Source organism: Lampetra planeri, chromosome 77 (genome assembly GCF_965212315.1).
Source record: "Lampetra planeri chromosome 77, kcLamPlan1.2.h2, whole genome shotgun sequence".
Classification (NCBI taxonomy): domain Eukaryota; kingdom Metazoa; phylum Chordata; class Hyperoartia; order Petromyzontiformes; family Petromyzontidae; genus Lampetra; species Lampetra planeri.
In genome coordinates, this window is record NC_136182.1 from 2401129 (window position 1) to 2425695 (window position 24567).

The 24567-nt window shown below is 44.0% G+C and overlaps 1 protein-coding gene across 3 annotated transcripts in view; it reads left to right on the forward strand.

The window, feature by feature from the left end:
• The window catches only part of LOC144738098 (uncharacterized), a 60795-nt gene extending 39794 nt beyond the window's left edge, over nt 1-21001 (forward strand). Inside the window, exons 4-8 of one of the 3 annotated variants that reach the window (XM_078621008.1) lie at nt 3384-3485; nt 7483-7565; nt 16948-17053; nt 19208-19257; nt 20529-21001. In XM_078621008.1, the coding sequence (XP_078477134.1) occupies nt 3384-3485; nt 7483-7565; nt 16948-17053; nt 19208-19257; nt 20529-20600 (413 nt within the window). In that variant the 3' untranslated portion in view covers nt 20601-21001. Of the gene's footprint in view, nt 1-3383; nt 3486-7482; nt 7566-16947; nt 17054-19207; nt 19725-20528 lie in introns of those variants that run through there. The other 2 variants (XM_078621007.1, XM_078621006.1) reach the window with 2 other exon arrangements.
• Nucleotides 21002-24567: the final 3566 nt, after the last annotated feature.

A 24567-nucleotide genomic window follows, 5' to 3' on the forward strand; every position in this document is an offset into this window, starting at 1 on the left:
GATGTCATTGAATAGAATAAGGGGGAAACAATTAACGTGACAGAGAATGCAGTTGAAGCGGGTAACCACGTAACATTTTGTGGTGACAAGGGATGTGAACTACCTTGCCTGGTAAGGAGGATGTCGTGGGATCGATCACGCACCTGATGCCTGCTGTATATTTGGAGTTTGCGTCTCTCTCTTCCAGAACCCTCGTTTCATCCAATATGGAACCCTCGTCTCATCCCATACAGAATCCTCAAGTCATCGCATATAGAAACCTCGTCTCATCCCATACAGAACCCTCAAGTCATCCCATACAGAACCATAGTCTTATCCCACACAGAACCCTCGTCTCATCCCATACAGAACCCTCATTTCGTAGGGCATGACAGAATCCCAACACACAAGGCAATTCAAAATGAAGTGGTAGACTTTCGCAACCAATGTTATTAATAATTAAAGTTATTTTGGGCTTCAATTGCATAAGTATAAATGTGTCGTTACCCCACCACCACTACCACCCGACACAGCCAAACAGTGAGGGTTTGTTTGTCACATGAACACAAACCGTGCCGATTTGGTTTACGACTTAAGCTCACTTCAGCGCACGGAATTCCGGCACAATTCGCCCGATGAAGCTGCTGGTTATTGTAATCACCAGCAAAACTTCACAGCTACTCAAATTGTAAATGTCCCATTGGGTTTAACTCTCCAACACACAACAACCAGTTAGTCCTGAACTAGTCACGAATTGTACACGTTTTATTTTACGCGACAAACCCCTTACTGCTTGTCTATGTCAGGTGGTGGTGGTGGGTTAACGTCACATTTACAAACCTGTTAACTCCTTATCAGTGTCTACCTTAGCGGCCGTCCATAAATGACGTCACGCACCTGGGGGGGGGGTGTTTGATAAATGTGACGTCACATCAAAATGCGCAACTTTAAATAAATATAGACAACGCGTTCTATTAATTAAATAGACTTTTTAATAAATGTTTTCTCCTACATCAGAGTGCAGCGCCACATTAAATACGCACTACAATGACAATAGTTTAAAGCGATTTGAAGCATGTTTTATTTTTCGGGGGGGGGGGGGGGGCAGAGCTTTGTGACGTCATATTTGAAGGGGGGGGTCTGAATTTTTGTGACGACGTCGTGTGACGAAGGGGGGGGGGGTCAAAAATCGTCTAAAATCGCGTGACGTAATTTATGGACGGCCCCTTATTACAGACCAATTCAGACCTTATCGGTCACCCCGTGCCCTTATAAATCTCAACGTTCATCCTTAAAAGTCCCATCACAAGGGGAAAACACAAATAAATAGACACAAATATTGTCCTTATTAAAACGGCTGTATGCCGTATGGATCTGAAAGCTCAATTACCCCATACAATTCTCACGACGTTTCGGTCGTGAGAATTATTTCATTATGTTTTATTTTTATTATTTTATTACTTACCTTCTACGTGACTTTACCGAAAGAACCAAGACGATTATCTTCTAGAGTTTCAGTTTATACTGGGGTTCAGAGTTCAGATTTAGGGGGTTAGATACGAGGCTATGGAATAGGAGTGCCTCAAACACACTGATGTCCACGCCTTGCTTCTGCAGAAACAGCAGTTTCATTGTAACCATAATGAAACTGCTTAGGGTCGTATCGTCTCATGTGGTTTTTTTTCAGTCGTCAGTTGTCTTTGACAGCGCTAAACACAACGAACTCAAAATGGACGCAAACCCCTTACTGATTGGCTGTGTCGGGTGTGGGTGATGGGGTTAACCACACCACATTTATATTTACGCAATCTAACCCAACGTAACTTAAATATTTACTTAAAGCTTTCGTGACTGCAGGAATTCATATTCTTTGGGTCTTTCTGAAAAGTCACGTAGATAGGTTGAAAGAAAATAACCAAAAACTACAAAGTTTCGATCGCAACGCAAGCGGTCATCATCAGGACAAAAAAACGTCGTAGTATTTTGTTATTTTTTTTCAACCTATCTACGTGACTTTACCGAAAGACCCAAAGAATACCAAAGTAACTTTTATTATGACAAAGACCCCCGTATAGACTTCAAAGATTGTTGTTGCAAGTGCTGTTAGCAAGCACCTATTAAGGCCAGCACGGCACATAAGGGGGTGGGTGGCTAGCACCACGCCCGGCCGCCACTGTCTCCCCAGGGGCGATGTTTACTACACACCGCACCAGTTACTTATTTAAGGCTGAGTACACCTAGGGTAGGTCCAGTACCGGTTCAGATAATGGTCATTAGTGTTGGCCGTGATCAGAAATCCAACTCGGGCCGTCGGGTTCGTAGCGCAGCGTAGCGCTAACCGCTACACCACCACTCCCCACCTATTATGAACACACACATACATAGCAAGCAAATAAAAATCCCCCACATCTACTGCTACTACTGCCGAAAAAAAATGTGAACGAGTAAACAAATTAAGAATATTGCACCTAACCAAAAAAACACAAAAGTTATATTCTTTGGTTCTGATAATTGTTTTTTTACCCTTCTATCTGGCAACAAAACTGACACCTTTTTTGTTGTTGTTGCCAGATAGAAGGGTAAAAAAACAATTATCATATTTTTTTCTGGCAAATGAGGTTCCAATGGTGTAAATTCTTTGGTTCTTTCGGTAAAGTCACGTAGGTAGAAAAATAAAATAAATAAAAGAATATTATTTATATTATTTACTTTTTTGTTTTATTTTATCATTATTTATATTATATTATTTTTAGTTTTCTTTTATTTTTCTACCTACGTGACTTTACCAAAAGAACCAAAGAGTATGGATTCCTGCAGTCACGAAAGCTTCAAATCAACACAAAAGTAACAAAATGGGACCTTTTTTCCAGTATCCAAAAAATACCATTTTGTAGCTCTTCACCCCGAGCTATGAATCCCCTGATAGTGCATTGCCCTGGTGCTGTTCGCCTTTAGGCATTTTCTGGTCTGACGCTGGTGGTGAGACTATGCACCTAAAGAAGGCTGCTGTCTCTGGTGTAGGCCAATCAATTTCAAGGACACACAGGTACCGTGGTTAATGCAGTGACTTGATTCCTTGCAAAAGGTTTAGTCTCTTTGGTGTTGGAACATCTTAACACCTCTCCTGTTTTATTGCCAGAAAGGGTAAAACCTATTTTTTTATTTTCATAATACAAAAGTTATCAACGGGAAGAAATTGCATCGTAAGTATTAAGCACACGTGCAACAGCAATGACACACGCTTGAAGATCCATTTTTTTAGGAACGATCGTGGTTTTAAGGTAGATCTTGGTTGATTTCGTGATATAAGCCATGTGCATATAAAAGCAAATTGTTTTGGTTGTTTGCTTTGCAATTGAGTGCGAAGGTGAGTTTTTTCTCTCTTTCTCTCTCCCTCTCTCCAGAAGATGGAGACACCATTCCTCATTACACCTACTGGGCTCCTCTCCTCATAGTTACCTTGCTCATTCTCATCGCAATCCTGCTATACGACCATCGCCTTAAAAGTAAGAGATCATGTCATGGTGCATTCATGGCTCTAGACTGACACGGGCATTGCGCCATCGTGGAGATTTATTCATTTAGCAAATTCTACATTTAACTTGATTGCCCACAGTCAAAATACGAAAAATAAATAAATGCTCTTTGAGTGGACGTCTTTGGCACTGCGGTTGACTTTGGCCCTTATCCACGATTGGGGAGAAGAAACTTGCTCGCCAGTCCTGCACGCAGGATCCAAGATGTTTCAGTAGTTCAGGGGGTTACGTTGTCTAGACTAGGAGCTTTACCATGCTTCTCTTTCTGAAGTGCTCGGCACTTTGGCAGTGGCGAAATGCTCACAATGGTGTTTTCTTTCACCATGCAGGTATTTCTGCCACTCATGGCGTATGTGATGCTCATGCGCCTAGACCTGGTGACCTGCACCAGGTTAATCGCAACTCGAGTTGGTGTAACCAGTAATTGCTTGAATTATGGAGGTTGCTGGGCTGCATCGGGCTTGCAGACAGCTTTCCAGGACCTTCTGCTTGACTTAGAGAAGTCTGCACTGGTTACTGATTTTTGCCGGCGAGCGCACCGCACCAATGTTGAGGCTGTTGATAAGACGAGTCGGTACCTTCGGGTTTCCAGACTGCCCATTTTTGCTGAAGTAGCTGGGCTGACTCAGCTTCAAGACGACATAAACACCGCGAGGTTTGGTCTTTGTGGCTGCTTTTATCAGTGCGGGAAAGGGCAACACAACAACAACAATCAGATTCTTAGGTTTTTTCGGTAAAGTCACGTAGGTAAAACGTGACTTTACCGAAACGTCACGTAAATAGGTTCAAAGAAAATAACAAAAAAATGAAATTCAAATAATAAATTCGTTCATGAAGCCATCCACATATATCGACACAGACACAACTTCAATCGAGAAAATGGGTATAAACTGAGCAATCATTGGAAGGACGTTATCAACCAGTTTAAGTCATAACTGGCTGTGATGTTCCCATCATACCACCTTCCGATGTTAGTTGTTATTTTCAGCTCTCTGATTTTACATTAACAGGTTAAATCTCTCACATTGACACCTCCACGCCCTCGTCGTGGTCGCCCTCTGGTCCTACATTAACATGCTAATTTGTAACATTAACCTCACTAGCCCCGCCCACTTCGTTTATGACCCTTGGGCTACACCCATTTTAAACCATTAAAACAGTCTGCCTCAGCAGCTTTCCTCATTTTTCTTCCTGATGACGAACGCTTGTGTTGCGATCGAAACGTCGTAGTTTTTAAATATTTTTTTGTTATTTTCTTTGAACCTAGCTACGTGACTTTACCGAAAGACCCAAAGAGTATAGTGTATAGTAGTGTCGTGTATAGTAGTGTAGTGTATAGTAGCGTACTGCATAGTAGTCTATAGTGTAGTGTCCAGTAGTGTAGTGTATAGTAGTGTAGTGTTTAGTAGAAGTGTATAGTAGTGTATAGTTTAATGTATTATAGTGTAGTGTATAGTAGTGTACTGTATAGTAGTATATAGTGTAGTGGCCAGTAGTGTAGTGTATAGTAGTGTAGTGTATAGTAGTGTAATGTATAGTAGTGTATAGTCTAGTGTCCAGTAGTGTAGTGTATAGTATTCTAGTGTTTAGTAGTAGTGTATAGTATAGTGTATTGTAGTGTAGTCTATAGTAGCGTAGTGTATAGTGTAATAAGCGAGCGCCATCTCCTGCATAATTGAGGGGTTACACTTTATATACTGTCAGACAGTCCATGCCTATCAGTGGTGGGATTCTATCTGGGGGAAAGTTTAATGGGTGTAGCTAGCATGGAAGCCTCTGGAACGTTCTCGAAGGTTCCTAGAGGGGCGTGGCTAGAGACGAGGCTTAGCCTTGGAAAAGGGAATATAAGCAGGGGGTAGCGGAAGGTTCGGGGTTGGTGTTTGAAGATCGAAGAGGAGCTCCCCGTCGCTTCTGCCCCGCCATCTCCACCAGCCACGTGGCGGCGCGACCTCCAGCCGCTCAGCCGCTACCCAGCGCGCCGCCAGTCAGCGGTGCGGTGGAGAGCGGGGTGAACGCCAAGGAAGAACGACGGCATCCGCGTAGCGAGAGGAGTCGTGGCTGTGAAGAACCTTAATAAATACAGTTCTGCCGTGTCGGAGCCACTTATTACAATATAGTAATGTCGTGTATAGTAGTAGCATAGTGTAAAATCGATATTTTGTATAGTAGTGTAGTGTATAGTGTAGTGTGTAGCGTAGTGTTTAGTGTAGTATGTAGTGTATAGTGTAGTGTATGTTCAACTTATTTTGCACCGTACATAGCTGACTGTGCTAATCGGAGGTGCGGGGGTAAGGACAACAATATTTACACAACAAAAATCAGCAGTTCTAAAGAAATGAGTTTGTCAATCTAGATTTTAAAATGCGAAAATAATATTTATGGCACGTGGACAATGCAGTGTTATCAATGAAGTGGACGATTCTGCCACGATTATACATTTCAACCTTTTAGCGGAGAGCACAATTTAATCAGCATTCATTCAACACAAGCAAATTCTGGACCGGTCTCAACGTGCGGTGTCTCAGGTCTCCGTTATGTTGTATTGTTAATAAAGGGCGTTTGCCCGTACAGTCTGTTCTCCTATAACGCGGTTCGTAGAAGTTACATTCCTGAAGAACACCGAATTAGATCTAGAAGCATCCAGCAGCATCCCAATGCCTCGTGTGATGGTGATGATGATACAACGCTGAGACAGCCGTTATGACCACCGCTTGTTCCTACTCGCACTGTGACGTAGCTCTGTTTGCTCGATCACGTTATATCCAATTCGCATCCGCGTTATAGAAAAATGTGTTCCCTATGATACATTCATCATCGCGTGATATCTAATTCGCGTCGTGAAAGCAACACACGTGGACATTTATAGCACCAGCCAAATACTCTTAGCGCGTGATGTTGATTCTACATGTGGAGGGAAAAATTGATGCAGTCACCACCATGGGGGGAGAGAGACACGAAATATCTAAATATGCAACAGGCATCGTCACGGTCGAACCGACGATCTCCAGTATACCAGGTGAGGTAGTTAACATTTCCTAGTCACCGTGGCATAAGGGTTGGGTTCGAACTCGCGACCTCCTGTATACCAGGCGAGGTAGTTTACATCTCCTAGTCACCGTGGCGTGAGGATTGGGATCAAACTCACGGAGCACCAATGAAGGCCGCCACGGCGCAATCACGCCCGGCCGCCTTTATCTCTCCCCAGTGGCGATGTTTGCTACTACACACCGCTACACCGGGTACCTATTTGAGGCGAGCTAGGGGAAGAGGAGGCCCAGGACTGGTTCAAATATCACTCGCTACTGATGTTAGCCATGGCTCGGCACTATGCTCAGGCATTTGGGTCCATTGTTAGACTGACAATCACTCACATCCGTATGCATCCACAAGGGCGCCGTGGTGGCTAGGAGATGTTAACTACCTCGCCTGGCATACAGGAGGGCATTAGTTCGATCCAGGACCCTGACGCCCACGGTGTGCTAGGGGATGTTAACTACTTCTCCTGGTATACAGGAGACGTGGGTTCGATCCCGGACCCTGAAGCCCACGGTATGTTAGATGTTAGCTACCTCGCCTGGTATACAGGAGACGTTGGTTCAATCCCGGACCCTGAAGCCCACGGTATTCTAGGATATGTTAACTTACTTGCCTGGTACGCAGGAGGTCCAGGGTTCGATCCCGACCCTGGCGCCTGATGTACATTTGTAGTCTCCGCGTCTCTGTCTCTCTCCCTGTGGTGGTCAAGTGGATTTTTTCTGGGTCCTCCGGTTTTTTCCTCCACATTTAAAAACACGCGTTTCGAGTATTTGGTCTGCTACTATGAATGTCCACATAATGATGATATCAACCAATTGGAGCTATCCTTTGCTCAGCTGATAACAATAATAATAATCTTTAAGAATCGACGGCACTGCCATGGGATATGTATCGCCGGTAGCAGCGTGCAATTGTGTTTTGTTTTCAACAGAGAGTCGACAAGCAGCTGCTGAGTACGACTCGTCATCACCACCACCACCACCACCACCTTCTCCTCGTCCTCTTTATTACGAGGTGAGTTCAGCTCTACCTGGGTCCACCTGGTGCTCGCCGAGCTGTACTGGCTTCCGGATGCCGAACGAATACCGCGTTATTATAAGGTCGTACTCATTACACACACAAAGCGCTTGCCACATATGAAACACATTACCTTGCTGATCTCAGCAACTCGGCTTCTTGCTCAGCCATCGAACAAGATGGTAGTCACTGCATCATCGAGCGGTGCTTTCGGATGCTGCTGCCACAAAAAGCGGCCGTCTGGAACGCTCTTCCCTTCCGAGATTAGGAAGCCGCTGGCAGCTATGCTACACTTGAACCTCATGGCGGGACCCCGGGGTCCCGAATAAATGGAAGTCAAAAGCGTAATTAATTTTTTTATTTTTGGCGATGCACATAAACGCCGTGACCCACCTGGCGCGGATCATTCCGTTGTCATGTCGTCCAAGCGCAGCGAGGCCGAATGCGCAGAAGAGACAAAACTTTGATAAGCGCATCGTGTAGAGCTCGTCAAGAGGAATAGATTGCTATATCATTTGCCTTAAACAGACATAAAATGGCGTCGCAACGCAGTTTATGCAAGAGCCGGGGGCTTATGGGACCCCGGGGTCCCGCCATGAGGTTTACGTGTAAATCATCATCTAGATTGACAAACTCATCTCTTAAGAACTGCTGCTTGCTGTTGTTATTGTGCGTGGTTTGTTGTCCTTCCCCCGCACCCTTCCGATTCGCACAGTTCACTACGTACTGTGCGAAAGAAGTTGAACATACATACACTATAAACTACACTACTGCACACTACACCACTATACACTACACTCACTATAAAATATGTAAAGGAGAGCCGACACAAGATTGCAGGGGTTTCGTCTTTTAATACTTTTCTCCCATCCACACCTGTCCCCAGCCGTCCCAATCTCGTTCCCGCCAAAGGCCCCCTCTTCCCGCCCGTTCTCCCCTTATATCTACTCGATCACCCCTCCCACTAACCCTCCTATTGGTGGGAATCCTTCCCCTGACACCCCTACAAATACACTATACCCTACATACTCCACAATAATATAGACGACGACACACTACACTACTACACTATACACTACACTACTATACACTACACTATATAGATAATATACACTACTATACACGACACTACTATACTAAATAGAAAACGGACTTCTTTAGAACTGCTTGTTGTTCTTGTGTTTAGTTTGCTGACCTTCCCCGCATCTCCAATTAGCACGGTTGGCTACGTACGGTAAAGAAGTTGAACATACATACAAAATATGTGAGCCTACGGCAGGGGTCCTCAAACTACGGGCCGCGGGCCACATGCGGCCCGCCGAGGACATTTATCAGGCCCGCCGGGTGTTTTTGCCGCCGCTGCCTGTCTGTTACTTTTTTTCTACATGAGAAGGACGGTCATTGGTGGAAGAGGGAGAGGGGGTGGCTGCCGCCGATTGGCTGGCCGGCTGAAGCGCTGGATCATGGGAAATGTAGTCCGGCCGCAATCAAGCTTCAGGCAGTGGGAGGAACCGAACAGCGCAGCCGGACTACTACTCCCACCTCCCAGGACTCAGAGGAAGCCAGGGCATGTGGGAGGGGCCGGCTGCGCGGTGACTTGTAGGCAGTGAAAGCCGGAAGCTGGTTCGTGGGAGAGAGAGCGCGGGAGACGTGACAGACAGAGCATCACAGCGCAGCCACAGTCTTTTAGAGCAGAGGCAGCTTGGAGGAAGTTGGCAGCATCATTACCCCCTGAACCGAAGAGGTGAGACAGATGACACCCACATCCCATGGTCACTAATTGAGCTGCGCTTGTGAGCACTAATTGGGCTGCGCTGGTGAGCACTAATTGGGCTGCGCTGGTGAGCACTCATTGGGCTGCGGTGGTGGGCACTGATTGGGCTGCGGTGGCGAGCACTGATTTGGCTGCGTTGGTGATCACTGATTGAGCTGCGGCGGTGGGCACTGATTGAGCTGCGGCGGTGGGCACTCATTGGGCTGCGCTGGTGAATGGTTCAATGGGCCAACTGACTGGACTTGCCCCAGGCCTAAGGCTGCCAGCCCTCCCCTGGCTGCGCTTGACTGGCTCTCCCTCCCTCAGCTCCCTCACATGCCCCTCGGCTCCACTCCCAGTGATATTCCTGTGTGCTGGGGATGTAGATCCCCAGCACATGCACCGCTGAGTAAATGATAGAGGGGTAATAACAGAGTGATCTCTGATCTCTGGAGGGGCTGCCTGCTGTTTTCCCGTGCTGGTCAGTGACAGACAGCCGAGGAGTAGGAAACCCAATTTAAATGACAGTAAGTGCATTTATATTCTGATTGCTATTCAGTTGTATGAAGTTATATGTTGTATGTTGTGTAAGCCCCGGTTCATACTGTTGCGATCTCTGAGCAGTGCGAGTTCAGCCATATGCTTGTATGGCTGAACTTGCATTAGATTCGGAAGAAAAAAGGCACATGTGCCTTCTTTTTTCCTGCAGTGGAATCGGATCGCATGGGTCTTCTCCCCCATGCGATCAGATTCTTATGCGAGTTCGCAGATCGCACTGCAATCTGTGAACAAAACTGCAGGTGTAATTAACTTTTTAATGGCACCCGCACCAGTGTGAGCCTGGGGTAAAAGCGGAGTTCCCCCAATCAGACTGCATTGATGGGCAGTGCAGTCTGTATGTCTCTGTGTGGGCAAAGTTATTGCTGGTATATTGTTTTTGTAGCGCTGTATATATATATTGGTATTTTACTAATAGCAATTTTGACTCCATAGGAAACAATGATGTCAAGAAAGAGAAAAATTGACTCGGAGTGTAGGATATTCAAAGAACAGTGGACTTATGATTACTTTTTCATGCAGTACAAGGAAAGAGCTGTGTGTCTGATATGCCAGAATATAGTGTCTGTGTTCAAAGAATACAATTTACGTCGACACTATGAAACTCAACATAAAGATAAATATGATTGTTTGGTCGGAGAAGTGAGAAGAGATAAAATATTAAAACTGAAAAATACATTAACAACTCAGCAAAATACTTTTGTGAAGCAGAAGCAGCTAAATATTTCATCACTGCGAGCAAGTTTTCAAGCTGCCAAGCTAATAGCGTGCACTGGCAGACCATTCGTGGAGGGAGAATTTGTTAAAGAATGCCTTATTTCTGTTGCCAAAGAGATGTGTCCAGAGAAGGCCGATTTATTTAGTACAGTGAGTCTTTCAGGACCTACAATTACACGGATGATTGAAGAAATGGGAGACAATTTGCATCAGCATTTTCAAAACTCCACAAAAAAACTTTCCTATTATTCCTTGGCACTCGACGAAAGCAATGATGTTCGTGATTCTGCACAACTTCTAATTTTTATTCGTGGGACGAATTACTATTTCGAAGTCACAGAAGAGCTTGCTGCACTGCAAAGCATCAAAGGAACAACTACAGGAGAGGATATCTATGAAAAGGTTTGCCAAACTCTATGGGAACCTCATTTGCCAGTAAAAATATGATAATTGGTTTTTTACCCTTCTATCTGGCAACAAAACTGACACCTTTTTACAAGGAGTCATGTTTGCATAGACCGCAATACCTGCAGTCATAATACAAACAAAAGAACATAACTCTGATAATGTGCACTGTCCTTGAAGTTGATTGGTCCACACCCGAGACAGCTTTCCTTAGAGCCTAGTCTCACATGGGTTGGACCAGATGACGCCAAAAGGCGCACAACTCAAAGACAATGCACCATCAGAGTTTGAGAGCTCGGGGCAAGCATCTACACAATGGGAACCTCATTTGCCAGTAAAAAATATGATAATTGGTTTTTTACCCTTCTATCTGGCAACAAAACTGACACCTTTTTACAAGGAGTCATGTTTGCATAGACCGCAATACCTGCAGTCATAATACAAACAAAAGAACATAACTCTGATAATGTGCACTGTCCTTGAAGTTGATTGGTCCACACCCGAGACAGCTTTCCTTAGAGCCTAGTCTCACATGGGTTGGACCAGATGACGCCAAAAGGCGCACAACTCAAAGACAATGCACCATCAGAGTTTGAGAGCTCGGGGCAAGCATCTACACTATGGGAACCTCATTTGCCAGTAAAAATATGATAATTGGTTTTTTACCCTTCTATCTGGCAACAAAACTGACACCTTTTTACAAGGAGTCATGTTTGCATAGACCACAATACCTGCAGTCATAATACAAACAAAAGAACATAACTCTGATAATGTGCACTGTCCTTGAAGTTGATGAGACTAGGCTCTAAGGAAGGCTGTCTCGGGTGTGGACCAATCAACTTCAAGGACAGTGCACATTATCAGAGTTATGTTCTTTTGTTTGTATTATGACTGCAGGTATTGCGGTCTATGCAAACATGACTCCTTGTAAAAAGGTGTCAGTTTTGTTGCCAGATAGAAGGGTAAAAAACCAATTATCATATTTTTACTGGCAAATGAGGTTCCCATAGTGTAGATACTTGCCCCGAGCTCTCAAACTCTGATGGTGCATTGTCTTTGAGTTGTGCGCCTTTTGGCATCATCTGGTCCAACCCATGTGAGACTAGGCTCTAAGGAAAGCTGTCTCGGGTGTGGACCAATCAACTTCAAGGACAGTGCACATTATCAGAGTTATGTTCTTTTGTTTGTATTATGACTGCAGGTATTGCGGTCTATGCAAACATGACTCCTTGTAAAAGGTGTCAGTTTTGTTGCCAGATAGAAGGATAAAAAACCAATTATCATATTTTTACTGGCAAATGAGGTTCCCATAGTGTAGATGCTTGCCCCGAGCTCTCAAACTCTGATGGTGCATTGTCTTTGAGCTGTGCGCCTTTTGGCGTCATCTGGTCCAACCCATGTGAGACTAGGCTCTAAGGAAAGCTGTCTCGGGTGTGGACCAATCAACTTCAAGGACAGTGCACATTATCAGAGTTATGTTCTTTTGTTTGTATTATGACTGCAGGTATTGCGGTCTATGCAAACATGACTCCTTGTAAAAAGGTGTCATTTTGTTGCCAGATAGAAGGGTAAAAAACCAATTATCATATTTTTACTGGCAAATGAGGTTCCCATAGTGTAGATGCTTGCCCCGAGCTCTCAAACTCTGATGGTGCATTGTCTTTGAGTTGTGCGCCTTTTGGCGTCATCTGGTCCAACCCATGTGAGACTAGGCTCTAAGGAAAGCTGTCTCGGGTGTGGACCAATCAACTTCAAGGACAGTGCACATTATCAGAGTTATGTTCTTTTGTTTGTATTATGACTGCAGGTATTGCGGTCTATGCAAACATGACTCCTTGTATAAAGGTGTCAGTTTTGTTGCCAGATAGAAGGGTAAAAAACCAATTCTCATATTTTTACTGGCAAATGAGGTTCCCATAGTGTAGATGCTTGCCCCGAGCTCTCAAACTCTGATGGTGCATTGTCTTTGAGTTGTGCGCCTTTTGGCGTCATCTGGTCCAACCCATGTGAGACTAGGCTCTAAGGAAAGCTGTCTCGGGTGTGGACCAATCAACTTCAAGGACAGTGCACATTATCAGAGTTATGTTCTTTTGTTTGTATTATGACTGCAGGTATTGCGGTCTATGCAAACATGACTCCTTGTAAAAAGGTGTCAGTTTTGTTGCCAGATAGAAGGGTAAAAAACCAATTATCATATTTTTACTGGCAAATGAGGTTCCCATAGTGTAGATGCTTGCCCCGAGCTCTCAAACTCTGATGGTGCATTGTCTTTGAGTTGTGCGCCTTTTGGCGTCATCTGGTCCAACCCATGTGAGACTAGGCTCTAAGGAAAGCTGTCTCGGGTGTGGACCAATCAACTTCAAGGACAGTGCACATTATCAGAGTTATGTTCTTTTGTTTGTATTATGACTGCAGGTATTGCGGTCTATGCAAACATGACTCCTTGTAAAAAGGTGTCAGTTTTGTTGCCAGATAGAAGGGTAAAAAACCAATTATCGTTTGCCAAACTGTGAATGGTTTGGAGCTGAACTGGGCTAAACTAGCCAGTGTGACAACTGATGGTGCTCCTAGCATGGTGGGGTCTAAGAAAGGAGTAATTGCTCGCATTAAACAAGAGATGGACAAACATAACCATTCTCATCCAATAGCCATACACTGCCTCATCCACCAACAAGCGCTGTGTAGTAAATCACTGAAGTGGGACTCTGTTATGAAAATTGTGGTATCTTGTGTTAACTTCATTAGAGCTCATGCACTAAACCACAGACAATTTCAGGAATTTCTGTCTGAGCTAAATGTTGATTATGAAGATGTTCTGTACCACGCAGAAGTCCGTTGGCTGAGTCGAGGGAGAGTTTTGAAACGTTTCTATGACTTACTTCCACAGATTACAGCTTTTCTGCTTTCAAAAAACAAAGAAGTACCAGAGCTCAATGATGCAGAATGGAAATGGCACCTTGCCTTTCTGACAGATGTAACAGAGCTACTCAACAGTTTCAATGTGCAACTTCAAGGAAAGGGGAAGCTCATCTGTGATATGCAATCACATGTCAAAGCATTTGAAGTAAAATTAGGCCTCCTCATCAAACAAGTGAAGGAGGAAAACTTCTGCCATCTCCCCACAACTCAAAATCTGTTAGCGGAAAAACCATTGGTTGCATTCCCAAACAAAACATGTGTGGATTCACTGGAAAAATTGCAAAAGGAGTTTCAATTTAGATTTAAAGAGCTTCATCTCCATGAACAGGACATACAGCTTTTCCGTAACCCATTTTCTATTGATATAAAAAATGTGGATACAATTTACCAAATGGAACTGGCTGAACTGCAGAATTGTGACTCTCTGAAAGACGCATTCAAGTCAAGCAGCCTTCATAATTGCTATGCATCTCTCCCCTCTGAGACATATCCTCATCTCAGGAACCATGCACTCAAAATGGCAACCATCTTTGGCAGCACTTATGTCTGTGAACAGACTTTTTCCAGAATGAAACATTTGAAATCTCCAACCAGATCTAGACTAACAGATGCACACTTGCATCACTTGTTACGACTAGCAGTGACAAATATGGAACCGGACATTAACCATCTCATTAGCCAAAAGCAGGCCCATAGTTCCCATTGAAATACTGGCAAGTTTGTTGATTTAACTTTACTTGTTCTTCATTTTAAATATTGTATTTGTTCCCGTTTTGTTTCTTCACTTCAAAATAAGATATATGCAGTGTGCATAGGTATTTGTTCATAGTTTTTTTAAACTATAGTCCGGCCCTCCAACGGTCTGAGGGACAGTGAACTGGCCCCCTGTTTAAAAAGTTTGAGGACCCCTGGCCTACGGCATTGCTAACCTATGGGTTAATCTGGCCGCGCATGCAGTGCGAGATTACCGATCTCGTGGCATGCAAGGTGACCAGTCTATGGGCAGTAAAAATAAACTAGCACGCTAACCGCTACACCACCGCTTCCCTAACCACACGCACCACACTACCACACACTCACCACACACTGCACACACACTTATCACACACTACACACTCACCACACACACACCACACTCCCACCCACACAATACACACACTACGCACACCCCCACCACACACTGCACACTCACCACACACTCACCACACACGATCAGCTTCCCATTGTATCTGCACCGGATGGAAATTCCTCCGGTACAGCCATCGAAGGTTTTACGAACTACGTGGTCGAAATAGATGTTAAATAGCGTGGGAGCCAGAGGAGATCCCTGGTGCACCCCAAGGTGAACAGGGAATGGCTCCGGCTTCCGGCCGCGTAGTTTTACCCTGGCCCGCTCACCATCATGAAGGTCCTTAATAATCGTGAGCAGAGGGTCAGGGACTCTGAAAGCACGAAGAATAATCCAGAGCCCAGGCCTACTGATGGTATAATAGGCCTTGACCAGGTCAATAAAGCAGAGGTGTAGGACTTGCTGGAAATCCTTACACCTCTGCTGTAGCAGACGGACAGAAAATATGGCATCTGTCCAGGACCACAATACTATACACAAAACACTCACCCCACACTAGACACAAACCACACACACTCACCACACACCACACTCACCACACACAAACACCACACACACTACACACACACTCACCGCACACCACACACCCTACACCACAATCGCACTACACACCACACACACTACACTACACCACACACTTACCCCACACGACACACACACTCACCACACACCATACTCACCACACACCACACACTACTACACACAAACTCACCCCACACACTCCCCACAGACACCACACTACCACATACACACCGCACGCTACACACACCACACACTCACCACACACAACACACACATACTCACCACGCACACACTACACTCACCACACACTCGCCACACACCAGACACATTCACTACACACACTACACACACTCACCACACACCACACACCACACACACTACACACACTCACCACACTACCACATACACCACACACTACACACACTCACCACACACCACACTCACCACACCCCCACTCACCACACACTACTACACACTACACACACACTCACCCCACACCACACACACACTCACCACATACTCACCACACACACTACATACACTCACTACACACACTACACACACCACACACATTCACTACACACACTACACACACAATGCACACACACACTCACCACAAAAACCACACTCACCACACACACCACACTACCACATACATACCACACACCACACACACTAACCCCACACTGCACACACACTCACCACACACCACAAATTCTCACTACACACTACACACACACTCACCACACACCACACTCACCACACACACAACACACACTGCACACAGACTAACCACACACACCACACTACCACATACATACCACATACATACCACACACACACACTCACCACACACCACACTACACACACACCACACTCACCACATCCCCCACTCACCACACTACACACACTCACCACACACCACACTCACCACACACACCGCACACACTCACCACACATTACACACACACTCACCACACTCTACACACACACCACACTCTGCACACACACTACAGACACACGCCACTCACCACACACACACACCACACTCACCACACACACCACAAACTACTCCACACCACACACAGACTCACCCCACACTACACACACCACTCACCATACACCACACTCACCACACACCACACACACTCACCACACACTACACACACACACACTCACCACACTCTACACACACACTCACCACACTCTACACACACACTACAGACACACGCCACTCTCCACACACACACCACACTCACCACACACACACCACACACCCCACACTACCACACGCACACCGCCACAACACCACCACCACCAACCCGACCTGACCGCCGAGGTCTGAGCGAGCGTGCGACGTCTGCGGGTTGGCGCAGGGCAAGGCGGTGGCTCAACCGAAGGTCACCTCCGAGGGCTCTCATCCATCGCGGACGCTTCGGCCGCGGACCTTCTCCAAAACTCGACCCCATTCCTGCGAGCGGGGTGCGACTCGAGTCCAGTGGGGGGGGGGGGGGGGGGGAGGGTAACGGACGACTAAAGATGGCAATGGGCTTTGCTCGATTATTTATCGATTGATCTATTCCCACCTCTTAGTCCCAGCCTGTGAGTTTCCACATGGCAGAATATCCTTCATAATAGAGGGTTTTTTTCGGGGGGGGTTAGATCGTGTAAATATATAAATGTGTCGTTAAAACCCGCCACCACCCGACACAGCTCAACTAGTAAGGGTTGTCACGTAAACATAAAATGCCAATCTAGATTTGAAGTGTTCGTGACTGCAGGGATTCATACTCTCTGGTTATTACGGTAAAGTCACGTAGGTATAAAATTAAATAAAAATAAATCACGACGTTTCTATTGCAACACAAGCAATCATCATCAGGTGGGAAACCCACAGCAAGAAAAAAATGTTCTCTCCCACTGTGGTTTTCCCACCTGATGATGATGATTGCTTGTGTTGAAAATCGAAACGTCGTGATTTATTTTTATTTTATTTTATACCTACGTGACTTTACCGAAAGAACCAGAGAGTACGTAGCTCTGTTTTTCAGAAACGGACTTCACTACCACAAATGATGGCTCGCACGAACTGATTGATAACATCATCACGTGGAAATGTATAGTGGCAGCCAAATGTTCTAAACGCGTGGTGAAGTTGATTCTAAATGTGGAGGGGGGCAAAACCGGAGGACCCGGAGAAAATTCCACGCGACCACGGAGAGAGGAGAGAGACACGCAAACTCCAAATATACAGCAACAGGCATCGCGCTCACGACCTCCTGTATACCAGGCGAGGTAGCTAACATATCCTAGCCACCGTGGCGTCAGGGTCGGGATCGAATAACATTGCCCATAGACTCAGCACTGCACCATACACTGAGCACTGCACCATAGACTCAACACTGAACAATAGACTCAACACTGCACCATAGACTCAGCACTGCAGTCCATAGACTCAGCACTGCAACATATACTCACCACACACAGTGACCCATAGACTAATCACCACACAGAGACCCATAGACTCATCTTAGCGACGATGATGATGCTTCACTACTCCACTACTGATCCTGATGCGGTTGTCTGTGGTTTGGCCACCTGAATGTGAAATTGTAGCCGTTGGCTCTGCATCTACATCAGCGGCCATATGACAGCAAGAAGACCGGCTTGCGCTGAACATCATTGCACAAAAACAAGCATCAGTTCAAAAGGAATTAGTTTGTCAATATAGATTATTTCAAGGTTGCATAGCTCCGAGTGGCTTCCTAATATTGGAAGGAAGAGCGTTCCAGACGGCCAGCCAAATATGTAGTGTATAGTGCAGTGTATAGTAGTGTAGTGCATGGTGTAGTGTAATCTATAGTAGTGTACTGTATAGTGTAGTGTATACTGTGTTGTATATTAATGTATAGTGTAGTGTATAGTGCAGTGTATAGTGTGCTGTATAGTGTAGTGTATACTGTGTTGTATATTAATGTATAGTGTAGGGTGTAGTGTAGCGTGTAGTGTATAGTGCAGTGTATATTGTGCTGTATAGTGTAGTGTAAAGTGTAGTGTATAGCAGTGTAGAGTGTAGTTTATATAGCATCCGAAAGCGTGCGATGCAGTGACCGTCTTTGCTCAATGGTTAGCCAAAAAACTGCAGCGAGGATGAGCGGAGTGTCACACGATTATGGTTTATAACTCCTTGACGAGTTCGGGAAAGCGAGGTGATTGCGGTTAATTTGTGGCGAGTGCTTTATGTGTGTAGTGAGTGCAGGTCGACGCCCATAGTGACACTGCTGATAGGGATTGTGTTGTTGTTGTTTTATGGGTTATGGCGAGCGGTGGTGCAGCGGTTAGCGTTACGCTGCACTATGAACCCAGCGAGCCCGGGTTTGATTCCCGCTAACGGCAAACACCGGTGACGATTATCTGAACCGTTCCTGGGCCTCTTCCTCTAAGTCAACTCAGCCTCAAATGAGTACCTGGTGCGGTGTGTAAACATCGCCACTGGGGAGACAAAGGCGGCCGGGCGTGGTTGCTGGAAACCCCCTCGTGTTCCGTTCCAGCCTTCATAAGTGGTCGCTAAAAGCACTTTCCCTAAACAGTATTTCAAGGCTATATAGGGGGATCTTTTGTGCGTTTGTTTAACAGGTGGTCGGCAGGCATCTGCTCAATATGAAGATCGCCCTCCTGAGCAGGAGGTGAGGGTTCACCTCTTACGCTCATTACGACGTCGCACTCAGTACACACAGAGTGCTTTTACCACAAACGAACCGCAATCACCTCTCTGCCCGGTCTCGTCAAGGAGCTAAAAACCATGATCAAGTGACACTCCGCTGATCCTCGGAGCGACAGCGGTGGCGTCTGGCTTGGCCATCAAACAAAGATGGTGGTCACCGCATCATCGTGCGGCACTTTCAGATGATATATAAACTACCCTATAAACTACACTATACAATACACTATACACTACACTTTATACTACACTATACTATAAACTAAACTATAAACTACACTATACACTTTACACTACACTTTACACTATACTCTAAACTACACTATATGCTATACACTACTATACACTACACTATACACTACACATTTGGCTCGGCCATGGAACACAGACGGTTGTCACCGCATCATCGCCCGGCGCTTTCGGATGCACTTCTGCTTCCGTCTGGAGCGCTCTTCCGCTATTATAAAGCCACTGGGAGCTATGCAACTTTTAAATCATCGTGTAGATTGACAAACTCATCCCTTTAGAACTGCTGCTTAATCTGTTTAGTTTATTGTCCTCACCCCGCACCTCCGATTTGCACGGTGGGCTACGTACGGTGGTGAGAGATACGATAAACATACATACACTACAATATACACTACTCTACATACTAAATACTACACCACACATGACACTACTATACAGTATACTCCACAATATACTACGCTACTATACACTACACCACTATATACAACACTATTCACTACTCTATACATTACACTATACGCTATACTCCTATACACTACACTACTATACACTACAATACACTCCACCACTAAACACTCCACTACCATACACTACTATACACTACACTACTATAAAATACACTACACTAGTATACACTACACTATTATGCACTACACGAGTATACACTACACTATACACTACACTACTATACACCACTACTATACACTACACAATACACTACAATACACTCCACCAATATACGTAATTGAAAACTAATTTCTTTAGAACTGCTTCTTGTTGTTGTGTTTCATTTGTCTTCCTCCTCCCACACCTCCGATTCGCATGGTTGGCTACGTACGGTGGTGCGAAAGAAGTTCAAAATACATACACTACAATACATACTACACTACACACTGCACAACACACGTACTTGCGTATGCAAGTCGTCTTGACGGCTGCTGCTAGCTACTGACCGTGCGAGCGCGGTGTTTTCGCCACCCGCCCCAGTACGAGGATCTGCATCACAGCGAGGTCATCTACGACAACCTCGAGCCGTCGCGAGTCCAGGACCGAGCCTAGACGGGGGACCCGAGGAAGCCCGTCGACCCGTCTGGAAAAAAAAACACTTTGGACATCAAATTCTTTGGTTCTTTCGGTAAAGTCACGTAGCTAAAAAAAAACTACGACGTTTCGAGCACAACACAAGCGATTGTCATCAGGAGGAAAAAGGACATCTCCACTTTGAACATATCGAGGGATTTTCTTTTTTCAATTGTTTTATTCAACGGTTTTACTTAACTTGACTTCTGTGTCATGGTCAAATCGTCAAATCTTGTAATCTACATTTCGTCCACAATCCCTAATTTTGCACACGTACTCAGATCCGGTGACAATGCATGCCTGAATCAAAATCGCCATCAATTAATCAATTACTTGTCTCGTTTAAACCAATTAATATTTGGTATGGACGACTTATTCCACGAGTGGAATAAGTCGTGCATGGATAGGGTCAGTGACATCTTGTTTGCACTAACCCCATTGAAAGTTAACTTTTAACATTTATATTGATGTTATATCCATTTACATTTAAAAAATAAGCTGTTTGTGGTGGACAAATCGCTGCAGTGTTGGCCTTTCGATCTAAAGCTCAAAAGTTCAAATCTTGGGTATGAAATTGGTATTTTTTTTCAATTCACATTTTTGGTACTTTATATAGAGCGTTATACTCTAGCATATTTAAGAGTGAGTTGTATGTGCTTTATAAGTGCTTTATAAGTTGGCTGAGGTTTGGAAATGTGACTTTTATATTAACATTTTCAACTCTCAGCTCATGAGTTCAAGCCCCGACTTATCACAAATTGCCAGACACTCTTTGACCCAAAGTCATTTGTCCTATACTCGTGCCAACAAAAATGCTAACCAACAAATCAAACAAAAAACAAGGACCTATGGTAACGACAAATGCTAAACAAACAACGGATCATGGGAAGAGAAAGCGAAAAGAAACTGCTACGCAACGAAAGCGACGGTTAGAAAAGGATCGGCAAAAGTACCAAGAAAAGCGTGCTAATGAAGATGAAGAGGCAAAGCGCGCCAGACTTGACAAACGACGTGATCGTTTTCATGATGAAACACCAGAAGCACGTAACGTCGGATTGCAATGAGACGGTCAACATCACATACAATCAAGAAATCAAGAAACACCAGAAGCTCGTGATGGTCGATTGCAATCTGTGCGTGAACACACGTGACAATTCAGAGTTGCAGAAAGACTTGAAGCACGTGATGTCATATTAAAGCGAAATTGTCATTAGCAATCGCAACGTCTTCAAGCACTCAATGCTGACATGACAACATTTGACAATGCAATCAATACATTCTGTCATTAAATCTTTGAAGTCTACCCAAACGCTCCTATCCAAATCAGATTTACAGAGTATGACGTAATGAAAATGCATTGCACTATCTACCAACCAAATTGTCATCAAAGCAAACATTGGAAATGTGTTCACGTTGCAAGACACACATCAACATGGACAAAAGGGATGCACTGCCAAAAGCTCACTGGAATAATTTGGATTCTCGTGAAATTCCAGATGTGATTCCAGTCTTAACACAGCCAGAACAACGTCTATTATCAAAGAGTTATACAATTTGTCAAGATCATCAAATTCTGTGGAGTCTTCGGTCAATATGGCTTCCATGGACAGGCAGAGTGCTCTTTGCTGTAGACATCTTTCAAGTTAGTGACACACTTCCACGAGCAATGGATAATACTGCAATGGTTGTCATCACAAAACATCTTAAGACTCTCAACATCACACGTGAATTCTCTATTAATCGGGAACAAGTTTACAATGCACTCAACTGCCTAATTCAAAACAATCCACTTTATTCGGATGTAACAATCAATTAAGAAGCAATGACTAAAATAAACTCCTTTAAAAAAAGTTTTTTTTAAACAACGGTTTTCTTTTAAAGTTCGCTGAAAAGTGAAAACATTTTGAGCCGTCACCAGCTGATCAAAATATTTTTCGACATTTGTAACTAAAACTTTAAAGCATGGGGCTCTCCTTTAATATTTGTATGCATAATGAGTTGCTTTGAATTTTTTAGTTTCATAAAAGTTTATTTGTGTGATACAATGTATCTCAAAATGATTGTCAATCATTAGTAGTAGAAGGGAAAATGTTGATAATTATGTAATTTAAGTTTGCTATGAAGTGTAGAATATTTGCAAGTGTTTTGAGTATAATTACAAATTCCGTATTACGGTACCAGCTCTTTCTACTCGTATCCATGTTGAAGTGCTTTTTTAAGAAGAGTTGACTGCAAAGTGATGAAAAGTTTACCAAAACCCATATATTTTTTCGCACCTTCCTGTGCCAACTTCTATTCTGGGTGAGAGTATATTAGTCGAAGGGAAGATAAGTACATAAATGACATGTACATGTAATTGCTATATATAGATAATAAAATATATCTTTGGTTATCCCAAAATATAATAAAAGCGTAGTAGATTTGTAACAAATTATTTCGAAGGTATTTGTCAAGTTTTGTAATTGTAATAATTTTAGCTATTATTTATGAATTATTTTATTTCCCTATCATAATCAAGTTGACATGTGCGTTTCAATTGCTCAAAATACGTATTACTTCTGTTTTTAAGTTTTCACTTTTGATAAGTAAAGATTGGTCGTCAAGATTTGCAGATGAATGGTGAACTTTATATAATTTCATACTAGACTTTGTATTATTGATAGGTGATATTCCATATAACGCATATTCTACATTGCCTAGGACAGGGGTCGGCAACCTACGGCTCCGGAGCCGCATGCGGCTCTTTACGGGCTGCTTCTTGACAATATGTACGTGAGTACAGTATGTACTCAGATGCATTGCGGCTCTTGAAATACTGAATTTTGTACCGAATTGGAAAGAAATGGCTCTTCTTGTTATTTTGGTTGCCGACCCCTGGCCTAGGACCTTACACCTTACCTTTTTATTGTGTTTAGTTTACAAAGGAACACTAGAAGCTATTTCATATTATAGTTTGTTCTAACTCTTCACAACCTAAATACTAGAATTGTAGCATGGAATAGGTTAGATTATTCCAACCGTGCTACTAACACATCAAGCCATGTCAACCAACCAAGTACCATCATGACATTTTTAATAGCAAATAGAGATAGCCGCGCTATATTATTATAAATGTTAAAGTATTTTGTTATGCTATTGAGTAACATTTGTTGATAACTTTGTTTAGCTATTTTTGGTCATCGATGAAGATATAAGTGATGTTAAGGAAGCGCCCCACGGTTTTATGTTTTAGTTACAAATGTCGAAAGATATTCTGATCAGCTGGTGACGGCTGAAAAAACTTTATTTTTCACTTTTCAGTGCAATTTAAAATAAAACCGTTATTTATAAAAAAAAGATTTTTTTTTCAACGGTTTTATTTAACTTCACTTGTGTTTGCCGTGGTCAAATCTTGTAATCAAAAATTAGTCTACTTCCTATTGTCCAATCAATTCCAAAATTTGCGCACGTACTCAGATCCGGAGACAATGCATGCCTGTATCAAAATCGTCATCAAATCATCAATTAATTTCCTTCTTTCAAGCAATTATTTTTTTTATGGACCGCGTATTAATTATACATTTTTGTGAAGGTCAAAAACGCCGCGGTCCCTAAACTGTGGAATCGGCTTGCACAAAAAGCAGGCGCCACGTGTCTCAGGTGCCATTGACGTACTTCTAGACCAAGAGTTAAACGAAGCTGTTAATTAAACTGTTGTTTTAAAAAAAAAAATTGAGGAGTTTATTACGAAGTGGGATGGGTGCCCACCCCCCATAGCTACTCGAATGACCTCACCCTCCCTCCCTCGGTTTAGGAGGTGACCACCCCAACCCTCTCGAGGGACCTGCCACTTTGCTTGCCAACTGGGTCCGCTGATCCCCTGAGCCTCCCGTTTTTAAATGTTTCAATGAAAGGGGGTTAACCCCCCCCCCCCCCACAGCCTGGATCTCCGAGGGAAGCCACGATG